This window comes from Zootoca vivipara, chromosome 11, assembly GCF_963506605.1.
Source record: "Zootoca vivipara chromosome 11, rZooViv1.1, whole genome shotgun sequence".
Taxonomy (NCBI): domain Eukaryota; kingdom Metazoa; phylum Chordata; class Lepidosauria; order Squamata; family Lacertidae; genus Zootoca; species Zootoca vivipara.
In genome coordinates, this window is record NC_083286.1 from 47727455 (window position 1) to 47752000 (window position 24546).

General features: G+C 44.4%; 2 protein-coding genes across 6 annotated transcripts in view; both read right to left on the reverse strand.

Annotated features, from left to right (window-relative positions):
• Window positions 1-1299: 1299 nt before the first annotated feature.
• Window positions 1300-19872, reverse strand: TTC23L (tetratricopeptide repeat domain 23 like). Its single transcript, XM_035100965.2, has 10 exons — window positions 18685-19872; window positions 17146-17277; window positions 15080-15203; window positions 10543-10702; window positions 9290-9421; window positions 7877-8054; window positions 5704-5812; window positions 3697-3824; window positions 2287-2436; window positions 1300-1386 (listed from the first exon to the last, which is right to left on the reverse strand). The coding sequence occupies exons 2-10, from the start codon at window positions 17254-17256 to the stop codon at window positions 1300-1302; spliced, it is 1179 nt and encodes a 392-aa protein (XP_034956856.2). The 5' UTR covers window positions 17257-17277; window positions 18685-19872.
• Window positions 19873-21973: 2101 nt separating this feature from the next.
• The window catches only part of RAI14 (retinoic acid induced 14), a 100048-nt gene continuing 97475 nt past the window's right edge, over window positions 21974-24546 (reverse strand). For all 5 annotated transcript variants that reach the window (XM_060280330.1, XM_035100963.2, XM_035100962.2 and 2 more), the window contains one exon: window positions 21974-24352. In XM_060280330.1, coding sequence (XP_060136313.1) covers window positions 24251-24352 — 102 coding nt within the window. In that variant the 3' untranslated portion in view covers window positions 21974-24250. The remainder of the gene's footprint in view (window positions 24353-24546) is intronic.

A 24546-nucleotide genomic window follows, 5' to 3' on the forward strand; every position in this document is an offset into this window, starting at 1 on the left:
GGAAACAGTACTTATCACAGAGGAATGCAACTTTTCCTAATTGTTACACTAAGTATATTTTATGTGCCCTGTGGAAGTTGGGCAAGGGATCAGAAGTTGGCCATTTCTGGGAGGTAAACAGCTGCTTTCTCCAACGTGTGGCCTTTCAGACGTTGCTGGATTACAGCTCCCATTATCCCTGACCATTGACCTTGCTGGCTGGGGCTTACATTGGATGTGACCTAGAAACAAGGAGGGATACTTGACAATATTTCTGTCAATAGGCAATATTTCTGGATCTAGTACATGACTATACATTTGGGCTTTGATTTCCCTCCTATTCACATGTTACACATTAATTCATTGGGTGCCTAGTCACAACCTTACTTGATGTCAGGGAAACAATGTCCCCAGAAATCTGCAAAACTGTCCTTCATATATGCACGCCTTCACTGTTGTGGGCAGGAAGAAGGAACATCAAAAAATGCAGATATAGGACTACGCTTGGAGGACCTGGATAATTTTCTTGTGCTGGAGCTCTCTGAATGCCCATTCCATCTAAGAGCAGCACCAGGGCAAAGCATCTTTCCATGTACAATTAATATTCACAAATGGGCTACAGGCTATGACATAATCAGCTAATAACCTGATGGTTGCAGCCTTGCTTTTCTCGCGGTGCATTAGGGATATATTTCCTTGTTTCCAGTGACTCGTCTTGCAGTTTGTCTAGAGATCAGGGATTGAGCAGCATAGCAGTGTCTCTCTCTTCTGTTTCATGTTGTTGGTCCCTTCATGTACAGCAGGAACCCTGCAGAAAAGCAGGAGAAGTTTTTCCTTCTCCCAACAGTTTTTCATACCTAATGTAAAAATCATTTTTAGTTGAGGAAAAAACCCTTTCATTTGGCAAGACACAACTGCTGTCTTGCAAATTCTGAGCTGTCCAGGCTAAGCTGAAGAAAATAAAATATTTCTTCATAGGACAATTGTGCTACTAAACATGTGCTGTTAAGCTCTCATTTATTTACTTTATATTTATTGTTATGGTTGTAAGTTGTTTTTAATTGTTTTTAATAATAGGATTCAAATATGTTTTTAATATAAAGGCTGCTCTTGGAGCATATTTAAACAGAGGCTTGGACAAATCCACCCTCTGTGGCAAGTGTGGTTCCCTGATGAGTGGCCAGCCATCTTCTCAACTTTGAAGAGGCAAAGGTGGGCAGAGATCTCCTGGCAGTCACACGCTGAAACCCAGATTTGAAGCCTAGACCTTCTGTTGTTTGTGATTTTTCCCACATAGCACATCCTAACTCCTGATGAAACTTACATCTTCAGCATGTCCAGGAGCTCTCGTATCTTTTTCGATTTCCTGTGACGGGAGCCATAGATAGCAACCTGGATCTGCTCACACTACATGGATGTAAAGCGGAAGAGGCCATTATTTCCTTTTCGTTATTCTGTTCATCCCAGTATGTACAGCGGACAGCATTGTTTCCTAGTGTAGGTTAAAGTAAAACGATATGGGAAATGCACCTGGCTCTGACCTAAGTGTGGTTAAGAGGCTATCTTACTAACACAGTTGGTCTTCCTGTAGGACAAGGTGTGGTGGTGCCTCGTGGGCTGAGTTGAACATTAGAACCTAGGTGCAGGCTTGGGCCCTGGAATTTTACAACATGAATGGGGAACCTATGCTGCTCCAGCTGTTACTGAACTGTAACTCCCACCATCTTTGACCATTGGCTGTGCTGGTTGGGTCTGATATGAGTTGGAGCGCAACTATACCTGGAGGGTCACAGGTTCCCCATACCTGCTTTACAACAGATCCCCCCCCCGCCCTATATATATATATATATATATATATATATATATATATATATATGGCTCTTTAGCAGCTATTCAGTAACTCGGCAATGTATCAGTTCCATTGGATTCCATTGCCCAGCCCAGAATCTCTGGTGATCAGGGTAGTGATGGAATCTCTCAGAAATTAGCTCAGGGAGCTGGTTCCTATGTAAGGGTTTATGGACAGCCTCCCCCAACTTGGGGCTTCCAAATGTCAATGGACTCCAAAAATCTATACCAGAACTGGCCAATGATCATGGGTGATAGGAGTTGTAGTCCAACAACAGCTAGAAAGCACCCAGTTGTGGGAGGCTTACTTAGGAGATCATTTTAATTGTTTGGGCCCTATCCCTTGAAAATATAGTATCTACCTTCTATAGGGAATTCCCACCCCTTTATTTAATAGAAAAAGAGCTGCCTTCATTTAAACTTGCAGCGTGATTACACAAAAACGTGGTAATTGATTACCTTACAGAGCAGCTGAAAAGCCTCCTTTATCTTCATCTCTGCTAGGCAGATGCAGCCCATAATATACAATCTTTCAATCGCTTGTTCATTAAAATCACTGCAGGGATCAGGCTGAGATATAAATGACTCTTTGAGTAAGTCGTAGGCTTGCTGAATAAGAAAAAGAATCCATTGCAATGTCTTAATTGCTATATAACAAGAATATATCAATTATCTCTGGGGGATGCCATGTTGTGTTAGGGGTGTACTGTATACACACACACACACACACACACACACACACACACACACACACACGTGTTAAGGAGAAATGATCTGGAAATTCAGCCCTGTTGATTTACTGCTGGATCTCAGCAATAGAAATTCAGCAAGGCTGCAGTCTTATACCCAGTTACCACCATTGAACTCAGTGTGACTGAGTAAACAAGCATAGGATTGCACTGTTGGTTCTGTTTTCTTATGAGGCAAGCTTTGGTCTTATTGGATTGACCTATAAAGACACGGGGACCTTATACTGTCATAGTGTTGAATTACTTAAAATCAGATTTATATGCAAGACCAAGCTGTCATAGAAATACGAAACAACTAGGTACTAAAACTTTGGCTAACATTTGCTGCCTTACATTCTCCTCTGCCTTGTTCCCATCTATGCTGTCTCTCTCACACACAAACCCTGAAAAGAGAGTGATGTCTGTGGAATGTATCTTGCCACCCCATAGACACCTAAAATAAGTTTATCATCAGCCAAAAAGGCAGCAGCACAACATTTCAATTCACTTCAGGCATCCGAAAATCCCATGCTGTCCCTACTTGGCACCAGGAAAGTAGCAGGCAGGGATGAGGATATGATGGAGAGGACTATTTGAAGTTTAGTTCAAACATAAGGGAGAGCAGGAGGGGCCTGGAGTTTGCAGATACCTAGATACCCCATTGTGGTGAAAATTAGTGTTTTTTTCTAATTGATTTATAGCAGTTATTTCTAAATTTTCACCCATAAATTACCATCTTTTTTTGTAAAGCGCTTTGAGACATTTTAGAACCAAGCGGTGTATAAATTTTATGAAATAAACGAATAAACATGCTATTTTTATGTAAATCAATGTCCTCTTTTACTGTTGGTGTGTTTCCTCTTTTCTAGCAATGCATAAGTGGCCACCCTAGATAGGGAAACGGTGTCACTCCAGAAATCGCTGGACTCCCGTCAGCCCCAGCTAGAACAGCTGATAGCACCAGGGATGATGGGAGTTTCAGGCTGAACGATATCTGGAGGAACACAGGTTTCCCATCCCTGGTCTAGGCAATCCACACTCCCCTGCAAGCTGGTAATGGTATCAGCTGAACACACCCACCCTTATGTGCCCTTTTTCAGCTGGAAGGCTTACGCCTGTGTCCCATTGGAACTGCTGTTACCTTTCTTTTCCCTACTTGCCCAAGCCATTTACTGAAGTCTTCCAGGGCACTGATTGTCCGAGAATGGTTCATCCCCAGTGCTGACTTGTAGGCCTCAAGACTCTCACGGAAGTACATTTCAGCAGCTTCTAGAAAAACGATCAGTATAATATGTTACGGACAAAAGTCCAGTAGCTGGGGTGATGAGTCAATACTCTTTTACCAGGGAGGTAAAAGAGAGGATTTATTCAGAGTACAGTAAGAAGCCCACCTAGCAGTTCGAAAGCACGTCAAAAGTGCTAGTAGATAAATGGCATTTCCGTGCGCTGCTCGTGGCGGCTTAGTCATGCCGGCCACATGACCTGGTGTCTGCGGACAAACGCCAGCTCCCTCGGAGTCATCCGTGACTGGACCTAACGGTCAGGGGTACCTTTACCTTTACCTTTAAGAAGGTACAGGAGAATCGTGTTCCAAATCCTGCACATCTTTTCACAGCGTGCCTCAACATTTCATACAGTTTAATTGCATGGGTTAATAAACAATGATTCTATTGGCAATCAGCATTTAGTGTAAGCAGTCCCTGTGGCAACCTACTACTTTTTTTGGCCTTCTCTCATCTTGCAGAGCCAGCAGTTACAGCTTCTTGGTAAACGGGTTAAGGGGTGACGGGACACCTTGTCAGTTTTAGCTTAGTTTGCTGGTCAGTACATTTTGGGGAGAGGTGCAAAGGGCAAGATCTAAACGTGTACAAGATGGGGGTGGTGTCAGGATGTTAGCAGCTTTTTGCCAGTTTCCCACCTATTCATTGTAGTGTTATTTTGAGGTAGAAAAGTTACATAGAAGGCTAACGTTATGTCTTGATTTGACCTAATGCCTATTAGAGACAAAATGGTTCTTAGTACATGTTCCCATCAAGTGAAATGCGCCTTTTTAATGAATAAGCATATGATTTGTTCCATCTTGGTTCATTCATCCTAAAGGACTAACCATTTAAGAACCAGCTCAGGGAGCTGTTTCAAGCTATTAAAAGAACTTGTGGGCTATACGTTGGGTTGTTTCTTATCTCCTAAGCAGCAGCAAACTAAATTCTAGCTACATTCCTTTCAGCATGAGCCATAAAACAGCTTATAAGCGTAAGAGGAGTTCCAACTCTCAGTGGTAGAGCATATGCTTTGTGTGTTGAAGGAACTGGATTAAATTATCGTCAACCCTAGTTAAATTAATTCAAGTAGGAGATTTGGGAAAGAGTGGGGCAGGAAGGTCTAGCGTCCAGGGTCCCACTCAGTAGAGTGAAGAAGAGGGTCCCTAAAGTCAGAAGAGCTGGTTTAGGACATGGGTGAAGTACCATAAGTGAAGAAAAATGTATTCTCAGCTAAAGAGGGGAGGCTGAAAAATCATTAAGTCCAGAGTCGAAACCATCTGTGCTCCAGCTACGGTAGAAAAGGCAGCTGTGGACTGGGTGATGAATTGGTCTCTAGTACAAGGCAGCTCTTGATGGCAGTGGGGTTGGAAAAGGAACATCGTAGATAAGAACATAAGATCAACCCTGTTGGGTCCGACCAAGGGTCCCACTGATAGAGCATCCTGCTTTCAGCAATGACAATCTCTGGGAAGCCCACAAACAAGGGCCTGAAAGCAATAACCACCTGCCATTACTTGTTACAAATCCTGTTTTATGAATTGCTGGAAGGCACATTCTGAAGCAGAATTCTTGCCATCTCACTGAGCTACAGTTCCCAGGATTCCTTGGCAATGTGGAAGTTGAAATGGTTGTTGTTGTTGTTTAGTCGTTTAGTCGTGTCCAACTCTTCGTGACCCCATGGACCATAGCACGCCAGGCACTCCTGTCTTGCACCGCCTCCCGCAGTTTGGTCAGACTCATGTTGGTAGCTTCGAGAACACTGTCCAACCATCTCGTCCTCTGTCGTCCCCTTCTCCTTGTGCCCTCAATCTTTCCAAAATGGTATAAAGTGATATTCAACATACATTGCAAAGGAAAGAACTTACATATCCATCCCAGTGTCTTACCCACATGCTTTTCTTCTCCAGTTGCAGCATTAGCCTTCCCCAGTAACCATGCTGTTGAGGCAACTTCGGCACTGGATTTCTTGTACAGAGCTAGTGACATGGAGTGGGCCTGCCAGGAAGAGATGGACACGGTGTGTTCACATCATAGTAGCTGTGCTATCTGGAGCTCTGGACGAACAATTTCATTAGCGCCCTGAAATACCTGGCAGCCAGTTCCTCTTAAGAGCCTATAGTCCTACTCACAATCCTAAACTCAGGGTCCCGGATCTAGCCCATGCTCTGTATCTCTCCCAATAGCATAGCTAGGGATGGAGAGCATGGATGCAGCCCCACATAAGAGGCAAGCTGTTTACTGCAAATCAACAACAACAACAAAATCCTGGAAAACCACTCCTGCATTGCCCAGCATGCAAAGCTGTCAAATTCTGACTCTAGTATGCTAGAGGCAGTGTGGTGTAGTGGTTAGAATGTTTGGCTAGGATCTGGGAGACCAGGATTCAAATCTCCACTAAGCCATAACTAGGGCTGCCATACATTCTGATTTTCCCAGACACAGCCGGGAAACAGGCTTGAAAACAGCGTCCAGAAAGATTTTCTCTGAATCGGCAAAATATCCAGGAAATCCTGTATGTATGGCAAGTAGAGTGGTTTGTTTGTTTTTAACAACTTTGTCCGGATTTTCACTTTTGGGAGTATGGCAACCCTAGCCATGAAGCTCACTTGGGGTTGTCACTGTCTTTCAATCTGACCTTCCGAGAAAGATTTTTGAGAGGATAACATGGGGTGAGGGAGAATCATGTATGCCTTAGAGCAGGCATAGGCAACCTTGGCTCTCCAGATGTTTTGGAACTACAACTCCCATGATCCCTGAACACTGACCCTGTTAGCTAGGGATCATGGGAGTTGTAATTCCAAAACATCTGGAGAGCCAAGGTTGCCTATGCCTGCCTTAGAGGAAAGGTGGGATATAAATATAATAATAAATTTAAAAAAATAAAGAGAGTATGGCCCTGGTAGCCATGTCATCAAATCCAGTCTTGTCAGCAGCTTACCCCTCTCCCCAAAAGCAAATATTTTCTAGTGCTTGAAAATGTAAGGACCACCACATGCGCTAAAATGAAAGCATCATCACTGTAGCATTTCTGTGTACAGCATTTGTTCAGGCATTCATTCAATATTCATTCATTTAACGTTCAGACATGCAAGCACTAAGTTGCTGTTTACTGTGGGCAATAAAGCCAAGAAAAAATAAAATGGAGAAAAATGAATTGGAAATTGCTAAAGATAAAAGAGAAATGAACTGCAGATACAGGGAACTCGAGGAAGTCCCTTTATACAATGTTAAAGGAAAAGGATTGTGTATTTGGATTTTTGTGTTTTCTTTTTATTGTTATGTTATTGTGTTTTATTGTGAATTATTGCCACATTGCAATCACAGAATTACTCCGTTTGAAAGCAGACAGTGTTTCCAATGGCCGACCATGACAGCTGAAGTGGTCCCATGATCTCAAAGCAGTCTTCCCCAACCTGGTGCCTTCCAGATGATTTGGACTCCAATTCCCATCAGCCCCAGCAAGCATAGCCAATGGTCAAGGATGGTGGGAACTGCAGTCCAAAACACCTGGAGGGCACCAGGTTGCAGAGAACTGCCATAAGGTAATTGCAGGGTATCTGCAGGGTAATTCCATTTTAAGAGATTGGAAGTGTTTGGATGCTGAGCCCCATTTGGGCAACCTGCATCCATAAGAAGAGCCTGCTGGATCAGGCCAATGGGCCATTTAATCCAGCATCCTGTTCTCATAGTGGCCAACCAGGTGCTTGTGGGAAACCCTCAAGCAGAACTTGAACTCAGATGCTGTCAATAACAGAGGGGATTATTATAAATATATGAATACGTATGATGGTGCAATAGTAGTTTTTACAACGCAACCCTTTACCTGTCTTCGCAAATGAATGCACACCTTATATTTTATGTAAACTCACTGAGAGGTTTTGAGGATTAAGCAGTACATAAATCTTATTAAATAAAAAAAATAAAAATAAAGGTAAGCCTTTGCTTACTCCCAGTGAAGTGGGTATAAGATTGAGGTTTAATACACATGTCACCTGGTAGCTCTATAAAGTCAAAAGCACAAACTCAGTTTACATGCTGGACTGTTATTAGGTTCCTTGCCTGTAATAAATATCCCATGGATTTTTCATGGTTTCCCTTTGCTTGCTCAGTTTGGGCTATCTTCTGATAGAGGTTTATCAGTTCTGGAGACATCTCTCCTTCGGTTGAAATTACAGCATCAATTGCCTTCTCAAAATACCTGGCTGCCAACTCTAACTTGTTTTGCTGCAAACTTGCCCTAGAAGGCAGAACAGAGTAATTAGATCTAAAAGTCCATAATTTTTTAAAAGTGAAAATATAAAATATTTGTTTGTTTAGTGTTCTTGTATACCGCTTTTCATAAAAAAGCAATTTTAAAAAGGAAATATCAGTAAGAGGTACAAAAACAACAAAAACACAATTTAAAAACAACCGTATAATACTGTAGATGTAACAATATCTGACTTTCTTTGTACTTGAGAGTATGAATCAAATTCTGCTCTCAGAATACAACTTTCTACTCTCGGAAAACAGTTTTCTAGTGGCAAATTCTATCAATGAAAAGCACCTGTAGGCAGCAGCAATAATAGTGCTGACCACCAGACGGCAGTGTACTATGTGCACATGCATGTGTGTTACCATCTAAAAGAGGTGCCACTGCCCTCCTTTGCTGCTAAAGGATCAGGTTGGTGCCTTCATCATGGGCAAGTGGTTAGACATGTGGGGGCAAAGTCTGGATTTTGGCCCGGGCAGCAGGACCTGGATTATTGACTGCAGGAAACCACATATAAGACTGCAAAGCCCTTTAGATGCCAGGAACATCCCCATCTAGGGAGTGAAGAGAAGTCCCAGCACACATGCACATTCATTAGCAGTGCAAAGCCAAACACATGCCCTCTGAGTTCAAGAGAACTTGTTACCCCAGCGTTTCTCAACCGCTGTTCCGCGGCACACTAGTGTGCCGCGAGACGCTGGCTGGTGTGCCGCGACGTGCGGCGACGAGAAGGGCGATTTGCATTGTCACGTGCCTGGCGGCCGCCAATATCCAGCGCTAACCCACCGGAAAGCAATATTTCTCCTCCTCTTTCCCAAAGCTCAGTGCAAACGACTGGAGGGTGGTTTTAGACAAACTTAAAGAAGCTGGCTGGATGAGCTCAGCCTGAAACTTGCTGAGCAAAGGATTGTGCTGGCAGAGAAATCAGCGGCTTGTGAAGCCTTATTACAGGAGATTGCAACCAACACAGCAATTGGCAAGTGTTTCTTACAGTCATAATTATATAGTCAATATAGGGCGGCACAGAGTTAATTTTTTTAACTTTTTAAATGGTGGTGTGCCTCGTGATTTTTTTCATGGAACAAGTGTGCCGTGGCCCAAAAAAGGTCGAGAAACACTGTGTTACCCTGTAACTAAGTATAGGATTGCAGCCTAGATATGTGATTTAAGTCGTTCAGTAAATAGCTGTACCCTTATCAGGCCATTGGTCTTTCGTTTACCTGCCCAGTGCTGCAAGAAGGTCTCTCTCAGATACTTTAAGTTCAGGAGTCTGGGTCCCTCTCCAATCCATCCCTCTCAGTTCTTCCATAATCCTTTCAGCTTTCTGCAGATTGCAGTAGGATTCTTTGCCAGTAGAAAAGTCAAGGAAAAGCAGTGAAGCTACTCAACTTTTTTTTTTTAATCCATTAAAATCAACACAAACAAAAAGCTGCAACATTGTCTGGAACAGGAGCAGAGAACCTTTTTGGCTCTGCAGGGCAGATTCTTATCAGATCCTAGGCTTGTGTGGGCCAAATATGACAGGTAGGTGAGGCTCCCTGGAGTCTGGAGCATCATCAGTTACCTTACCTGGACTTGGGGCATTTTTCTGCTTGTGTAGTGATGGGACAAGGCAGCTACTGAACTCTAATGGCAGCACTATTCAAGAAATCCAGAGACTAAGCTAGCTCATTGCAGGGCCTTGAACGGCTACGTGTTCATCACAAATGCCAGTTGGATTGACTTCATGGATACTGGCAATGAACTCTGCGTGACGTGCTTCTTGTGAGCCTCCTGAGAATGTTCTCTTTAGATGTCCAGAGAGCTGCCACCAGACATTGTGGTGCCTGAAGTAGAAAATCTAAGTGTCACCCATTCTAAATCACGGACATGAGGCACAAGCCCCATTCAAATACATGGGAGCTGCACAGGAGCAGCAATGTACTCTTGCACAGTTCTGGTTGGTTTCAATGGTCAGAATGTTCAGAAGAATGTTCAGAAGAAATGTTCAGAAGAAATGTTCAGAAGAATGTCTGCCACATTCATTCCCCGCTTGTTGGCCACATAGCTACTAAGTTTCTAAATCAACACCAGGTCTCCCAGCATACAGCTTCACTTGCCAGTTGCATTGATCCAGTCTCAGCCTCTACATAAGTCATACCCTCTTAGATGTCTGGCTCTTGACCCCACCAAGAAATGAGTGTACGGAGAGCCTGCACCCATGTTGGACTGTAGTGACAGTGTATGAACACAAAGCTCAGAGGGGATTTTTAAAAGAGATTCCTATTTATTTGCTAAACTTAATATGCCTCATTTGTATCTCTGCCTTCTTATAAGGTGCTCATAGCAGTGTTTTAGTCTCACAACAACCCTGCAAGGTAGACCAAGAGGCTGACTTTTCTATGCACTTCTGGTGAGCTTCATAGCTGAACAGAGTTGCTTCGGTATTTTGCCTCCGAATCCCCTTGTTCTGATCGTTGCACTGCAAGGATATTTTTTCTGCATCAAATATGATGCACCCAAAGTATAGTAGATTGTCACAAGCATGCTCAGAAACTCTCCTTTTTCTTCTGAAGATGCTGGAGGGGCGCCTCCACCTGCAAATGTGGTGCATTTGGCTGAATTTGCATGGTGCATAGCCTGAATGGGAAGACCTGAGGAAAATAAAAAGATGACTTTAACCACATAGAATGACGTGTTCACTAATCTGCACTACATACAAACACTTCAAGCAAAAATGTTCTCATAAACCAGGGACAGAGAACCTAGATGTTTAGTTTCATTCAGGTTCGTGGGAGTTATAGTTTGACAATGTCTGAATGGCCACAGTTGCCCTATCCCCACCAGAAACAATTAATGGACTTGAGAAAAGAAACCTGGTTGCTAAAAGCTTTTGTGCCATTGTGTATGCAGCTGCAACTGAAAATTTATATATGGGAAGAAAGGAAAACATGCCAATGCAAGCCCTAAATTGGGAATTATAAATAAATGCACATTTCCAACTCTGTCTCCACCAAGAAATGATCAATGATATCAACTATCAGTCATAAAAATTGAAGAAAAGAACAGCAGCTACAAAATGAGTGCTCCATGATAACTAAAACTGTGGTCCCATCTCGCCTTGGAGGCAGATCATCTCATTGTCCTATGAATACACGTATCAGCTCCTTCAAAACCTCTATTTTTGTAAACTGCTTTGAGGTTACCATGCTATTACAATCCAGTGGTGTACAAATTTTATGAAATGAATGAATGTGTTGTGACGTGGGGTTTGTGATTTCAGCTCTCTTGACAAAACATGCTGGAGACAGTTCTCTAGTAACAGCTCTTTATTACAGTGAACAAGGCTGAAGACTGAGGAGAGGAAAGCTACATTTATAGGGACAGGGGACTAGCTAGGAAGGGATACATTTTGGAGGGAACAATATCAAGCAATCACAGTGCTGCCTTTTGGAGGAAACCAATAAGACAGAGGATCCAAATACAGCAGCTTAAATGAACCAATAGTAGCTGTACCCTCTGGAACCAAAAGGCAGTTACTTTATCCTAATGCAAATACAGACAATAATAATACAGATATAAAATCCTTTGACTCAATACACAACACCCCTCCCCCCCTAGTGAGCACAGCAGACGTAATCCCTCAGGTACTGTGGGGTCCTACAACTTCTACCTGATCTCCTGACAACAGGTGTTGCAGGTTCTGGATTGGGTGTTACCTGTGGTGGAGGGGCTGCTATAGGGGTTTCATCAGGAACAGATGGAGTCCCAGACATCTCAGGGTCCCCGACCTGTACCTCGTCATCATGAGGACTAGCAGACCCTGGTTCATTTGCTGAAGCCCCTGGTGACTGTACCTCTGGACCATTTTCACTCTGGTCTTGCAGCTGTGCGTCATTAGCCAGGGATGAATTATCTGACTCCTCCCTGCTGAGCGCCCGGCGCCTCAGCTGATCTATATGTCTCTTCCAAACTTGCCCATTTTCCAAGGTCACATAATAGGACACAGGTCCACTAGCCCGGGTGATCACACCGGCCACCCACCGCGGACCTCGTGAATAGTTCCTCACCCAGACCAGATCTTCAGGGGCGAGATACCTTGTTGTGTCAGTCTCAGCCTGGGGGGTTGCTCTTGAATTACGGTTTGGATTGAATTAAGCCCTGAGATACTCAGTCCCAGGGCAGGGAACCAGTCAGTGCCCAGGAGACTGGGGCGACTGCCCTTCGCAATCACCAGTTTGAGTACAGCCTGTTTGTCCCGGAACTGTACTCTCACGGCACACATTCCCATAACATGGATGCGGCCTGCTGAGTACGACTGCAAGGTTGCCGGAAAGGGCTCCAGAGGGGGCAACTTACCCCTGGGGAAGAATGTCTTCGCGGTCTGGTCCGACACGATGGTGAATGCAGATCCGGAGTCCACCTCCATGTCGCACTGCTGACCCTCAATCTTCACCTTGACGTGTGCCTTGCCTTGCGCTGGAAACTGCACGGCCCTCCCGTTGATCTCCGTTACGTAGTGGCAGTCCTTTAGAAAACGAGTTGCTGTGGGCGGTCTGCGATGCTCCAGTCTAGGTGCTCCTGTCGCTCCCGACGCCGCCGATCTACAGACCCTGGCGATGTGACCCGTCTTTCCGCACGTCCGGCAGATAGCATCCCTGAAACGACAACTCTTCCTTTCATGGTTTCCGCCACAACCTGGGCAACTGCCTCGGCGATCTCTGTGCACTGTGCAGGCCTGACGCACCGACTCAACCCCACGGACTGGGCTCTGGCTCGGAGTAGCCTCTAGCTCGTCCATGGCATGCGCAACTTCTATCTGTGGCTTAGTGGCCTTGCGACTGGCATCAAGCTCCTCTCTTTCATAATTCTCCGTGGCGGTGGCCTCTTTCAAGGCTGAAGCAAGGGTAACCTCTTCTTTAGCCACGATGCGTCTCCTGGCTTTCTTGCTGCTCAGACCACCAATAAACCGATCCAGGAGAGTCTCTTCCAGATTTTGGAAGCCGCAGTGCTGAGCGAGCTTCCGGAGTTCAGCCAGAAATGTGGATACAGACTCCCCAGCATGCTGCTGCCTCTTATGGAACTCCATCCGCCGGGCCATCTTGGTCTCAGTAGGCGCCAAGTGGCTTGTTAGGCAGGCAAGAATATCTTTGAGAGATGTCTCACTCAGCTTCGCTGGAGCAAGTAATGCCTTGGCTAGCTTGAAGGTCTCGGGCCCACAGTAGCTCAGGAATGTGGCCCTTCTTTTGCTGGCATCGGTGATCCCTTGAGCCACTGCAAAGAACTCGAAGCGTTCGACATAGTCTTCCCAGGTGTGGGGCTCTGATGGCTGGAAGGGCTCCAATACCCTTGGACTCTCCATTGTCCTAGCGGGCAGGGTCGTCTTCTCAGCTGGCCAGTGAGTCTTGTTCTCAGATGCAATCCGGACTCTGAGGCAGGGTTGTGTTTAACCGCTCCTCAGCATTCCGGATCCCACCTTCGTCGCCAGTTGTTGTGACGTGGGGTTTGTGATTTCAGCTCTCTTGACAAAACATGCTGGAGACAGTTCTCTAGTAACAGCTCTTTATTACAGTGAACAAGGCTGAAGACTGAGGAGAGGAAAGCTACATTTATAGGGACAGGGGACTAGCTAGGAAGGGATACATTTTGGAGGGAACAATATCAAGCAATCACAGTGCTGCCTTTTGGAGGAAACCAATAAGACAGAGGATCCAAATACAGCAGCTTAAATGAACCAATAGTAGCTGTACCCTCTGGAACCAAAAGGCAGTTACTTTATCCTAATGCAAATACAGACAATAATAATACAGATATAAAATCCTTTGACTCAATACACAACAGAATGAATGAATGAATGAATAAAGCAAAGTGGTAGATGAAGAGGGTGACAGACCTATAGCTGCAAATTTGCACTTGTGAAAGTGGCAAAGCATCTTGTGGCACCTTAAAGACTGCCTGATTTATTATGGATTGAGAAAAGTTGTTCTCTGTTGCTCATGACCCTGAAACTTACGGGCATCCATTGAAGATGAATGTTAAAAGGTTCGTGACTGTCAAAAGAAATAACTTCTTCACACAGAGCATAGCTGAACTATAGGAAGTGCTGCTGCCAACCTGAATGGCTTCAAAAGAGGATTAGGCAAATTCATTGAGGATAAGGCTATCCAAAGCTACTAGTCACAATGGCTGTGTTCCATCTCCACTGTCAGAAGGAGCAGAATAATAATAAATGCCAGTTGCTGGAAACCACAGGAGGGTAGATTGCTCTTGCACTCAGGTCATTCCCACAGGTATCTGCTTGGCCACTAGACTAGATGTCCCATGGGCCTGATCCAGAAGACTCTTCTGCTCTTACTGTGCCACAAGAAGTCTGTTAGTCTGTTGACATGTTAAAGACTCCCTGTTGCTTTTGCAGCAGCAGATCAACACATCCTTCTGTAGTTTGTGATGAAATAATTAAGTGACCAGCAGCTGGAATCATATCCTTAGAGTCCCCCCCCTTTTTTTGGGAAAATTATTTTCATTTGATTTTACAAATTCATTCACACTCAAAATCACAAATAATAAAGATTACACAAGATAGTCCCAAATTTCTAGACTTCCCTTCTCCCCGCCATGGGTTCTTTAGTTAACCTTTTCAACTGCATACTATAAATCAGGCATCCCCAAACTTCGGCCCTCCAGATGTTTTGGACTACAATTCCCATCATCCCTGACCACTGGTCCTGTTAGCTAGGGATCATGGGAGTTGTAGGCCAAAACATCTGGAGGGCCGCAGTTTGGGGATGCCTGCTATAAATCCTCCTAATTTTTCAGTCCTCCATTGTATCCAAAAAAATTAGTCTGTATCCTTTTTTCGGAAACAGTGTAATGTATGCCTCTTTCCAAGATTCTGGCAATTTCCCTGTGCTTAGTATTCCATTCATTACACCCTTAAGTGGCCGTGCCAGAAAATCTTGTATATCCTTAGTGTTTTCCTTACCCAAACTGACATGTGTATCTTATCATTATTACATACTAGCTTTTTTTACCTTGAAGGGTTAGGTAACCATGAGCAAGATTAGCCAGTGCCTCTGCCAACTTCCAGTGCCCATTTCCATAGACAATTCTTGCCAGAGCTGTACATTGAACCAGTTCCCTGCATGCTTTATGTGCCTGGAGAAAACACACACACAAGATTTGCTGTAAAAAAGGAAGAAATTTCCCAATCTGCCTGCTTCTTGCTTCCACATCTCAGGGCCGTTCCCTGGCACCTCCAATTAAATAATAATGATTAGGTAGCTGGCGAGGTAAAAGAACTGTGCCAGAGACCATTAGGCACAGAGGATGAAACCTTTTTCAACTTGAGGTCCGCTTTTTCTTCTAGGCACATGTTCCAGGGGCCACATGGCGCTGGTAGGCAAGGCCAGAGGCAAAAGTGGGCAGAGTGAAGAATATTAGTATTTTACAAGTGCTGCATCATGCCCACACTGCATCCATAAGTACGTGATCATTTAGTACAGCAGCACCGACACTTTGGAACTCCCTGCCTATTGATATCAGGCAGGCACCTTCTTTTTGGTGCCTGCTGAAGACGTTCTTATTTAAACAATCCCACCCAGTCATTTAGAAAGCTTGTATGAGTTTCAACTTGCTGTAGTCTGTTCTACTGCGGTTTTAACTTTCTGTATGCTTTAAAATAAAAATTGTAAATAAAAAATAGTTATAATTTAATTTACAAAAAATAAAAAGCAATCAGTTTTTCCCCCTGATATATAAATTTTATGAAACAAATAACTACTGTACATTACATTTGTACTGTAATAGTTACGCACACTCACACTTCCTTCTCTACCCTCCGTCCAGGCAATCAACTCAAGCAGTTTTATCAGAGTTCAAGGACATTCTGTAGCCATGCACACACTCAAGGTGGGTGCAAAGGAGGGCTGGTGAGCGGCATGGCCTGAGGAGAAGGGGTGTGCCTGGGAAGAGTCCTGGAGGCCACATATAGGGGCCTAAGGGCCACATTCAGTCCTCCCTGCCCTAGAAAGCCACTGCTGCATGGAGTAGCCTAGGGCTGGGGAATGCGTGACCGCCACCCCCTCCCCAGACACTGCTGGATTCACTGGCGGAGGAAGAGGAGTGCAGGGTGAGCGCACCGCCCCCGGCAGCGCGATTCCGGTGGGGTGCCATCACAGCTGCCCCCCTCTGCACTGGGCGCTCCCTGCCCCTGTGGGCGGCGCTACACCACATCCCCGGGACGCGTGCCAGCCCTGCTCCCACTTGCTCTCCATCCCCTGGTGCCGGAGCATGAAGCTCTGCCACTTCTCTAGATTACAGCTTCCATCAGCCCCTGCCAGCATGGCCAATAGCCAGGTAGATGATATGAGTTGTAGTCCAGCAGCATCTGGCGGAGAGGGAACCCCTAGAGCAGGAAACACTGGGCTAGATGGACAAATATACTGACCTAGAAAAGGCAGCTTCTCTGAATTTGTGTTTCCCTTCTTTATAGATGCAGATAACCCTTAACAGGGTTATTACATATTTTACATGGCTGTTTATTTGTATATATTTTAATTTTTTATATATGGATGTTTTATGATGGCCTATATTTGTAACACCAAATAAAGGTTTGGCAAAGTAAGCTAAAATATACGGTAGATATATAGATACAGGCAGTGCTTTTTTTTTCTGGGGGTACGCATACCCCTAAACATTTTGTGAATCTAAGTTTGGCCTCATTGAGGGGCAGTATTTCAATATGAGTAGGAAAATGAGAGTACCCCTGAATATTTTTTCTTAGAAAAAAAGCACTGGATCCAGATATAATGTTATAGCATCAAGCACACACAGAGAAAAGTCTCTGGAGCATCTGAAGCCTGCTTTCATGTCCATATATTGCAGGTTTATCCTACCCTTCCTTCTAAGAAGCTCAGGTCAGCATACAGGATTCTCCCCTCTCTTTCTTTTATCCCACAACAACCCTGTGAGGTCGGTTAGACTGAGAGATTGTGGCTAGCTGCAGTCACCCAATCCGCCACCATTAATCCTATATGCACCCATTAATTTCCAATAGTATTCAGGCATGAAAGGAAACAAAAGGAGAAGATTACAGTACCTCTTTTTCTTCGACAAACCTTTCTGCCCTTTCTTGCGCTTGCATTAACTTGGTTGCTGGTGTATCCAGCAGCTTGGACCACATTTCATTTTCTTCACGGTCGCTGCTCATTTCATCTGAGCACAGCTTTTCCTTTGAGTTTAAAAAGGTTATAAAGTAGGTGTCAGCAGCTGGCAGCCTTGGGATCAAACCTGGCCCTCTTCCGGGGGGGGGGCACTGCCTTGGATCCATGGCTGGTACTCTGAAGGATGGCTGTGAACATGAGGCTTTGTCTCTTAGGGAGAGCTTATCATGCAGTGGATACCCACATTTTATAAACAGCACTACAGAAAACAGAACTAGCTGCTGTAAAGCGGGTGGTAAAGCCAGCATCAGCAAAAATATTAACAACAATTCCCTTCCTTGGTTACCATTAAAACACAGAACTAGGATTTAGGTAAAGGTAAAGGTAAAGGGGCCCCTGACCATCAGGTCCAGTCGTGTCTGACTCTGGGTTTGCGGCGCTCATCTCGCTCTATAGGCCGAGGGAGCCGGCGTTTGTCCGCAGACAGCTTCCGGGTCATGTGGCCAGCATGACAAAGCTGCTTCTGGCAAACCAGAGCAGCGCACAGAAACACCATTTACCTTCCTGCCGGAGCGGTCCCTACTTATCTACTTGCACTTTGATGTGCTTTCGAACTGCTAGGTGGGCAGGAGCTGGGACCGAGCAACGGGAGCTCACCCCGTTGCAGGGATTCGAACCGCCGACCTTCTGATCAACAAGCCCTAGGCTCTGTGGTTTAACCCACAGTGCCACCTGGGTCCCGTTTAGGCAAGCAGTAAAAAATTGCTATATTTGGCAACTTATCGCTTCAAAGGGATTGAGAAGTGTGTCCTAATCTGTTGTTGGCATCCATCTGTCTCGAGAGGCAATGGAGTACACTTCTAGAGGGGAGTCAAACCACTGGAGAATCACAGCGCCTGCTGTGGCTCCAGAGACTGGTAACTCATAACTGCTACATCCCATGTTGTTTTCGCTGCATTAGCAGCACTGAAATTACTTCCCTGGACACCAGCTTGTATGGAGGACTTGGGCTGCCCAGACGACAAACCCCCTCTCAGCCTCGCCGATATGTATTACTATTACTATTACTATTATTTTGCAGTTAGCAATGGCACGCTGGAAATTGCTGGAGCTGTTCACAACCTGCCGCGTGAAACTGACTGCACAGAGTTTGCATTACGTGCAAGGGCGATGACTTGCAAATGAGAGGGTTGTGTAGCTTTGAGGTAAAGCTGCTTTTAACAAACAGGCAGGATGTGGCGCAATGTTATGTACACTGTTATTTCTCTCTCCCCCCCCCCCCAAACCTCCAATTCTCCCCTCTCAGCAGCTTTGCTTATTTTCCTCACCTTCCTCCCCCTAAAATACGCCTGACTAAATACATCACAGGTCTAAAGGGTTTTTTGTAATACCCTCGGAGCTGACAGGTGAAACAAAATAAATCCAAAATGGTTCACGGCAGCAAAGGTATCAGCTAGCCGAGAGCCATTGCCTACCTCAGAACAAGGCAGTGGACCTGGAACTCGGTGGAAAGGAACTTCCCAACCTTGCACTTGATTTTGCCTCGCAGGTTTACATTAACCACACATAGAAATATAGCATTAGGAACCAAGCCCTTTTGGGTGGAGACCTTAGTTCCTTTTCTGTAAGGGATTGTTTGGTCTCCGTGTGAAAGCAAAGTCTCTCCCCAAGCTGTCACTAGGGCGACAGTGTGTTGCCCGAGTTGTCCTGGTGACTGAAAAACAACCTTTGGCCTTTAGATGGAGCCATTGTTCTTTTTTTCACCAGGATGGGAAGCTCAGCAACAACTGAGGGGTTTTAGGAGGCAGATCATTAAAATGCTTCAGGCCCACTCTCCACATTCCGGCCACATTTAAATCCTCAAAGGCTGAGAGTCAGATTGTGCGCCTGCTCTGGGCTGCATTCAGACAGCACCTTATCCTGTTATCCTCACCTTTCCTTACCTGATCATTTCTCTGTGTTGTGGGATCTCTCACAGGACATAAAAGGCACTTCTGGAAACCTGGTGGGACTTGGTGGAAATTTAGCATGAATTTGAGTGCTGTTTCCAGAAAGCAAATGTGTTTGCAATCCTATTAGCTCGGAAAGTTTTGTGTTCGAGTGTTGCATTGTAATTTCATGGTGACAACCGTTGGGGCACACAGTTCTTTCCCACCATTTAAAATTCTAAATGGCCACAGCTCTGTAATGTAACAGGCACTGCAGTGTAAAAGGAAGCTTCAGAAATCAAGGGAGAAGTGCCAGTGTTATTACCAGGAAAACTTAACAACAAACCCCACATCTCAATGCAGCAGCTTTAGTGAGCTTTGTGGCTGAGCTGAAGTCCAGGCCTAGATTCTACAGTCCCAACACTTTACCACATCCACACCTTAATGTTTGGATCAGTATAATACCACTTTTTTTAAAAAAAAAAAAAGGCATGGCTTTCCCCAAATAATCTTGGGAACTGTAATTCGTTAAGGGTGCTGAGAATGATGAGACCCTTATTCTCCTCACAAGCCTACAATTCCCAGAGTTCCCAAGGAAGGGGAATTGCTTGTGAAACCACCTGGGAATGTCCTCTTCTGTTTTTAGGGTTGCCAGGCTCAATAGAGGACAGGACTTCTGTGCCTTTAATTGCCCTGCTCTCTTTTGAGTCTGGAAACCTTAAAGAGAAACCAGCAGACTCTTTGTTTAATTTCCAAGCAAAGGGTCTGCTGGTTTCTCTTCAAGGTTTCCAGACTCAAAAGAGAGCAGAGCAATTAAAGGCACAGAAGTCCTGTCCTCTATTGAGTCTGGCAACCCTATCTGTTTTACAGCTCAAAAGTGTGTGTGTGTGTGTGTGTTTGTGTATGTATGTATACACACCTCCCCATCTAATCTGTGTGTATGCACATCCACACTAAACAGGAAAGCTAGTGTGTAGTTGGTGGGCAGGCTGCTTGCTTGGCATCAAGCAGACCTCTGAGCCTATGTGCAGGGCCTGTACTCACAGGTGCCACCATTTTAATTACTGTATACTGCTGTGCCCCAGATGTGCTTATGACAAGGTCTAATGGCACCAGCAATACAGGCCCGTGAGACTGTAATTTTGCTCAGTGTTGCCACTGGGCTGCCATCAAAGTCTCTTATGGCTACCCAGAGACGATGAGCAGTATGGAGTGACATCTAAACTCACTGGGGCTGCCATCTTAGTTATCAAAGTTCTTTGCTCTACTACATGACAAACTTGTGGCAATAGTATTAATATAGAGCATGCATCTGCCACAAAAGCCAACATCCACGATGTGCATAGCTGTCAAGTCTCCCGTTTTTCGCGGGAAACACCTGGATTTAAATCAGTTTCCCGCTGGTCTCCCAAATTGAAAAATATCCTGTAAATCCCCCAGATTTGCAGCTCCCGGCCGGCTGCTTGCTCACTTGGCTTCGGAAATTGTCTCTGCTCATGCCCAAGCATGCGCAGAAGCGATTTCTGGTGCCCAGACATGTGGACACGGGCCACCCGGCACCGGAAGTCACTTCTGCGCATGTCTGGACATGTGCAGAACCAATTTCCGGTGCCGCTCTGCCCATGTCAGGGCCCCGGAAATCAGGCAGAGCTGGCACTGGTAGTTGCTTTTATGCATGTCTGCTCCAGGTGGTTGAGTGGGGAAAGAGAACCCAAGGAAGGGCTTCTTCAAAACAGCAGCTGGGGGGGGGGAGGCCAGTTCCAGGCTAGCAATCCTTTGGAAAGGAATTTAAAAACAAAATGCTAATTATCACGATGTCGTTCTACAAATCCATGGAGCAACTGCACTTGGAACAGTGTGCCTAGTTCTGGTCGCCTCACATCAAATATGATATCATGGAGCTAGACAAAGGTTCAGAAAAGGGCAACCAAAAATGTCAAGGGTGTGGAGAAAGGTTACAAGATTTGGGGCTTATTGTTTAGAGAAAAGGTAAGAGGAGACCTGACAGAGGTCAATAAAATAATGCATCATGGCATGAAGAAAGTAGATAGGAAGAAGTTTTTCTCCCTCTCAGATGGCCTTCCAGTGAAGATGGCGGATTCAAGGCAGGCAAAAGAAAGTGCTTCCTCATACAGCATACAAACTATGCAATTTGTTCCCACTAGAGGCAAAGGTGGCCACCAACTTGGGTGGCTTTCAAAGAGGATTTGACAAAATTCATGGAAGATGTGTTCTCTCCCCACTGTCGGAGTGTGCTTCTGAACACCCATTTCTGGAAGCTGCAGAATGGGAGAGAGGTGTTGTGTTCAGGTTCCAGGCTTCCCATGGGCATCTAACCTTACCACTGTGATAACAGGATGATTGCCAGGTGGGCCATTGCCCTGATCCATCATGTTCTTCTTATGTTCTTTAAATATTTGAGTTTCTTTCATTGGGTTCACTACAATGTCCCAATCGCCGATATATTTTGGAAAGTGGTCTGTCTGTTTGCTGTACATTCAGACACCTCTTAATGGTTTCTGACATCAAAGAGCAGTTTTTCATTATAGTTGGATATAATTGGACACCCATTTGAGTTCAGAAGGTGGACTGAACCTTTCAAAACTGCACTGATTTTTTTTTGGGGGGGGGGTTAGAATTCCCGAACAAAACTGAGTACAAGGGTGCTAGTACAAGCCTATTAGACAAAAATAAGAGGAAGATTAAAAAAAGAAAAAAACCTGTTTATTTGCGGAATGAAACGTTCGTAAAATTACATACAAAGGACAATCACTAAGCTATAGTATACAATTTCCAATGTTCCACAATGATAATCGTAATAAATACACATAACAAAAAAAGGTAAAAAGCTAAGGTTTTTGTCAGGCAACCTACAAAATGGTTCCTCAAGTTTTATACTTGGCAGCATTTCTTGGCATATTTTAGACCTGTTTTTTTTTAAATCTTTTTGTAAGTACTGCAGCAAAACTTTCACATTTCTTTGGAACATTTAAAAAAAGGTATCTAGCTATGAAACATTGTCCAAATTAATAGGTATTAGTTAAACCAAGGAGACTCAAATAATAATAATAATAATAATAATAATAATAATAATAATAATAATAATATAAAGACCCAGGAGATCCTATGCTCTTAATCCATTTAAATCTGGCTGCTGTATAAAATGGTAGGCTACTATTTAATGCAGCCTTGAGTCCCAAGGTGCTAGAAGACTACAACCCTCATTATCCACAGCTAATATGGCAATGATTGTGGATGATGGGAATTGTAGTCAACCATACCTGTAGCCCCAGGGAAGGCTAATTTAGCACATGATAAATGTGGCAGTCCCTCAGGCACTGAGTAAATTGCCTGCCTATAGACTTCACTTATTGAAGAACTCTGGGAATCTCTGCGGCAGACGATAGGGGTAAAACCATGCTGTAAGTTGAAGACACATGACAATCAAAATGGTTATTCCCTTTAGGTACAATGTAAGTTGTTCAGGCTTCTGGGTCTCTCTGACACACAAAACCGCTGTTGCAGCACACGTATGGTATTCCCAATTCTTCTTAAAGGCCTTAAAGAAGGCTCCCCCCCTGAGTCTTATACCGGTAGGAGTGCTCTTGCAAACTGATTTTAAACTTGAAAAACTGCTATTGAATCTGACTAGTTATGTGCAGGTCTCCAACAACAACAAAAAAGACCCCCAGAAAGCTGCAATTCTCATGGTAGGCTGGGAGATGCCAAAGCAGTCATGCTGGTTTGAGCCTGGTTTTGAAAGCAGTTTACAACATAAATCTGGTATGGAAATGGCTGGTGAAATAGGATAATCGCACAGTATACTTTCATAAAAATAAATCAAGAGAGAGAGAGAGACTCTGTTGCTGGATCCAATCTATCCATACCTGAGTGTATATCACATACAGAGTTATAAGTGTTATCTTTTTCTGCTAAAGGATTTGTAGGCATGAAAGCAATTTGCAAGAGCACTCCTATGTCATACAGATGTTTACTGCTCTTGAAAATGAAAAACGCAAGGCTTCTCTGTGCTTCTTGGTGTTACAACATTTGGCAAGAAAGCTAGTAATTCCTCTCTTGTACATTATTTGGGCAATTCTGCTTCAACAGAGCCTTTCCCCAGGGGATTGGGATACCTCTGCTGCATTTTACAACAGCTGGGCGAATGGGGAGAGAGACGGAGAAAAAGGCCACCGCCTAAATTGTTTTGGTATTAAAGGCTACTGCAGAAAAACAGAAAGTAGTAGTAGTGTTAAATAGGCAAATGGCTTTAATTACAAAAAGACATTTCTAAATTTGAGGGCCAGTAAAAATATATTGTAGAGGAGATCTTTTACAAAAGTGAGGTTAGGAACCGTGAGACAACAGTGCTCACTGTAAACATCATGAGTTCATTCGGATCCCTTGTTTGTCGTTTGGAACGCTGGGTTTTTCTTCCCCCTGAGCTCCATAGCCAATAGCACTGCAAGGATTTGCATAGATAGCTTGACCTACTGTTTGATAAAGAAACTGGGGTTTTAGCAGAATTAGCCGTGTTCGAAATTCATTAACCTGCATGTTTATGCTTTACGTTATCGAGTTAGTACACATCACTGGTTTTGTAATACGTACATGCCGTGGAAATTTCAAAATCAGAGTTGCATCTACTGTACTGTTATCCTGGACGTCGGAGGGTCTTTAAAACCTATGAACCGGTTTGTTACCCCCTCTTTAGATAACCAAGAACTGAAAAATCCATCGCTTCCCCCACCTCTGGAAGATGTACTTATTCATATCCAAAATGCAACACTGCAAGCCGAGACTTCCAACGGCTTGCACCAAAGGAAGCAAGGAGCCACTTTCTAATACTGTAGGTCAGACTTTGACCACCCCTGATTTAAAGTAATGGCAATTTACGGAGAGTTGTACGTTTCTGTTCCAATACACAAAAATAGCACTCTGGGAACTTTAGGTTGGGGGCAAGGGGAAGACATGACAGCACATTAGCTCATAATACATAAAAATAAAGAAAGAAGAGTGGCAGAGACATGTGACAGCTCCCTCCTGGGGGTGGGGGTGGGGATGCCAATCAAATCTCATTTTAAGGCGAGTCTCAATCTCTACAGCAGCACCATTAGGGATCGGCAAAAATCGTTTCACTTTTCTTTTGCGATTGACTCTTGCACATTGTCAAGATCTGTTTGAGCACTTTCTGGACATCCTCATCCATTTGGCCCTAGAAAGAAACGGAGGATAAAAATATATTAGCGGCCTGTTCAAAATATCTGGGTGGGGTGGGGTGGGGGAGCAGGCTGGGAAAGGATGACTTGAATGAATGGCTCATGACATGTGCCATGTTATAAGACACCCTCCCTCACACAGGAGGAAATGCCTTTGAGAGGTTGCACTGGCTGTCGTGTATGCACACAC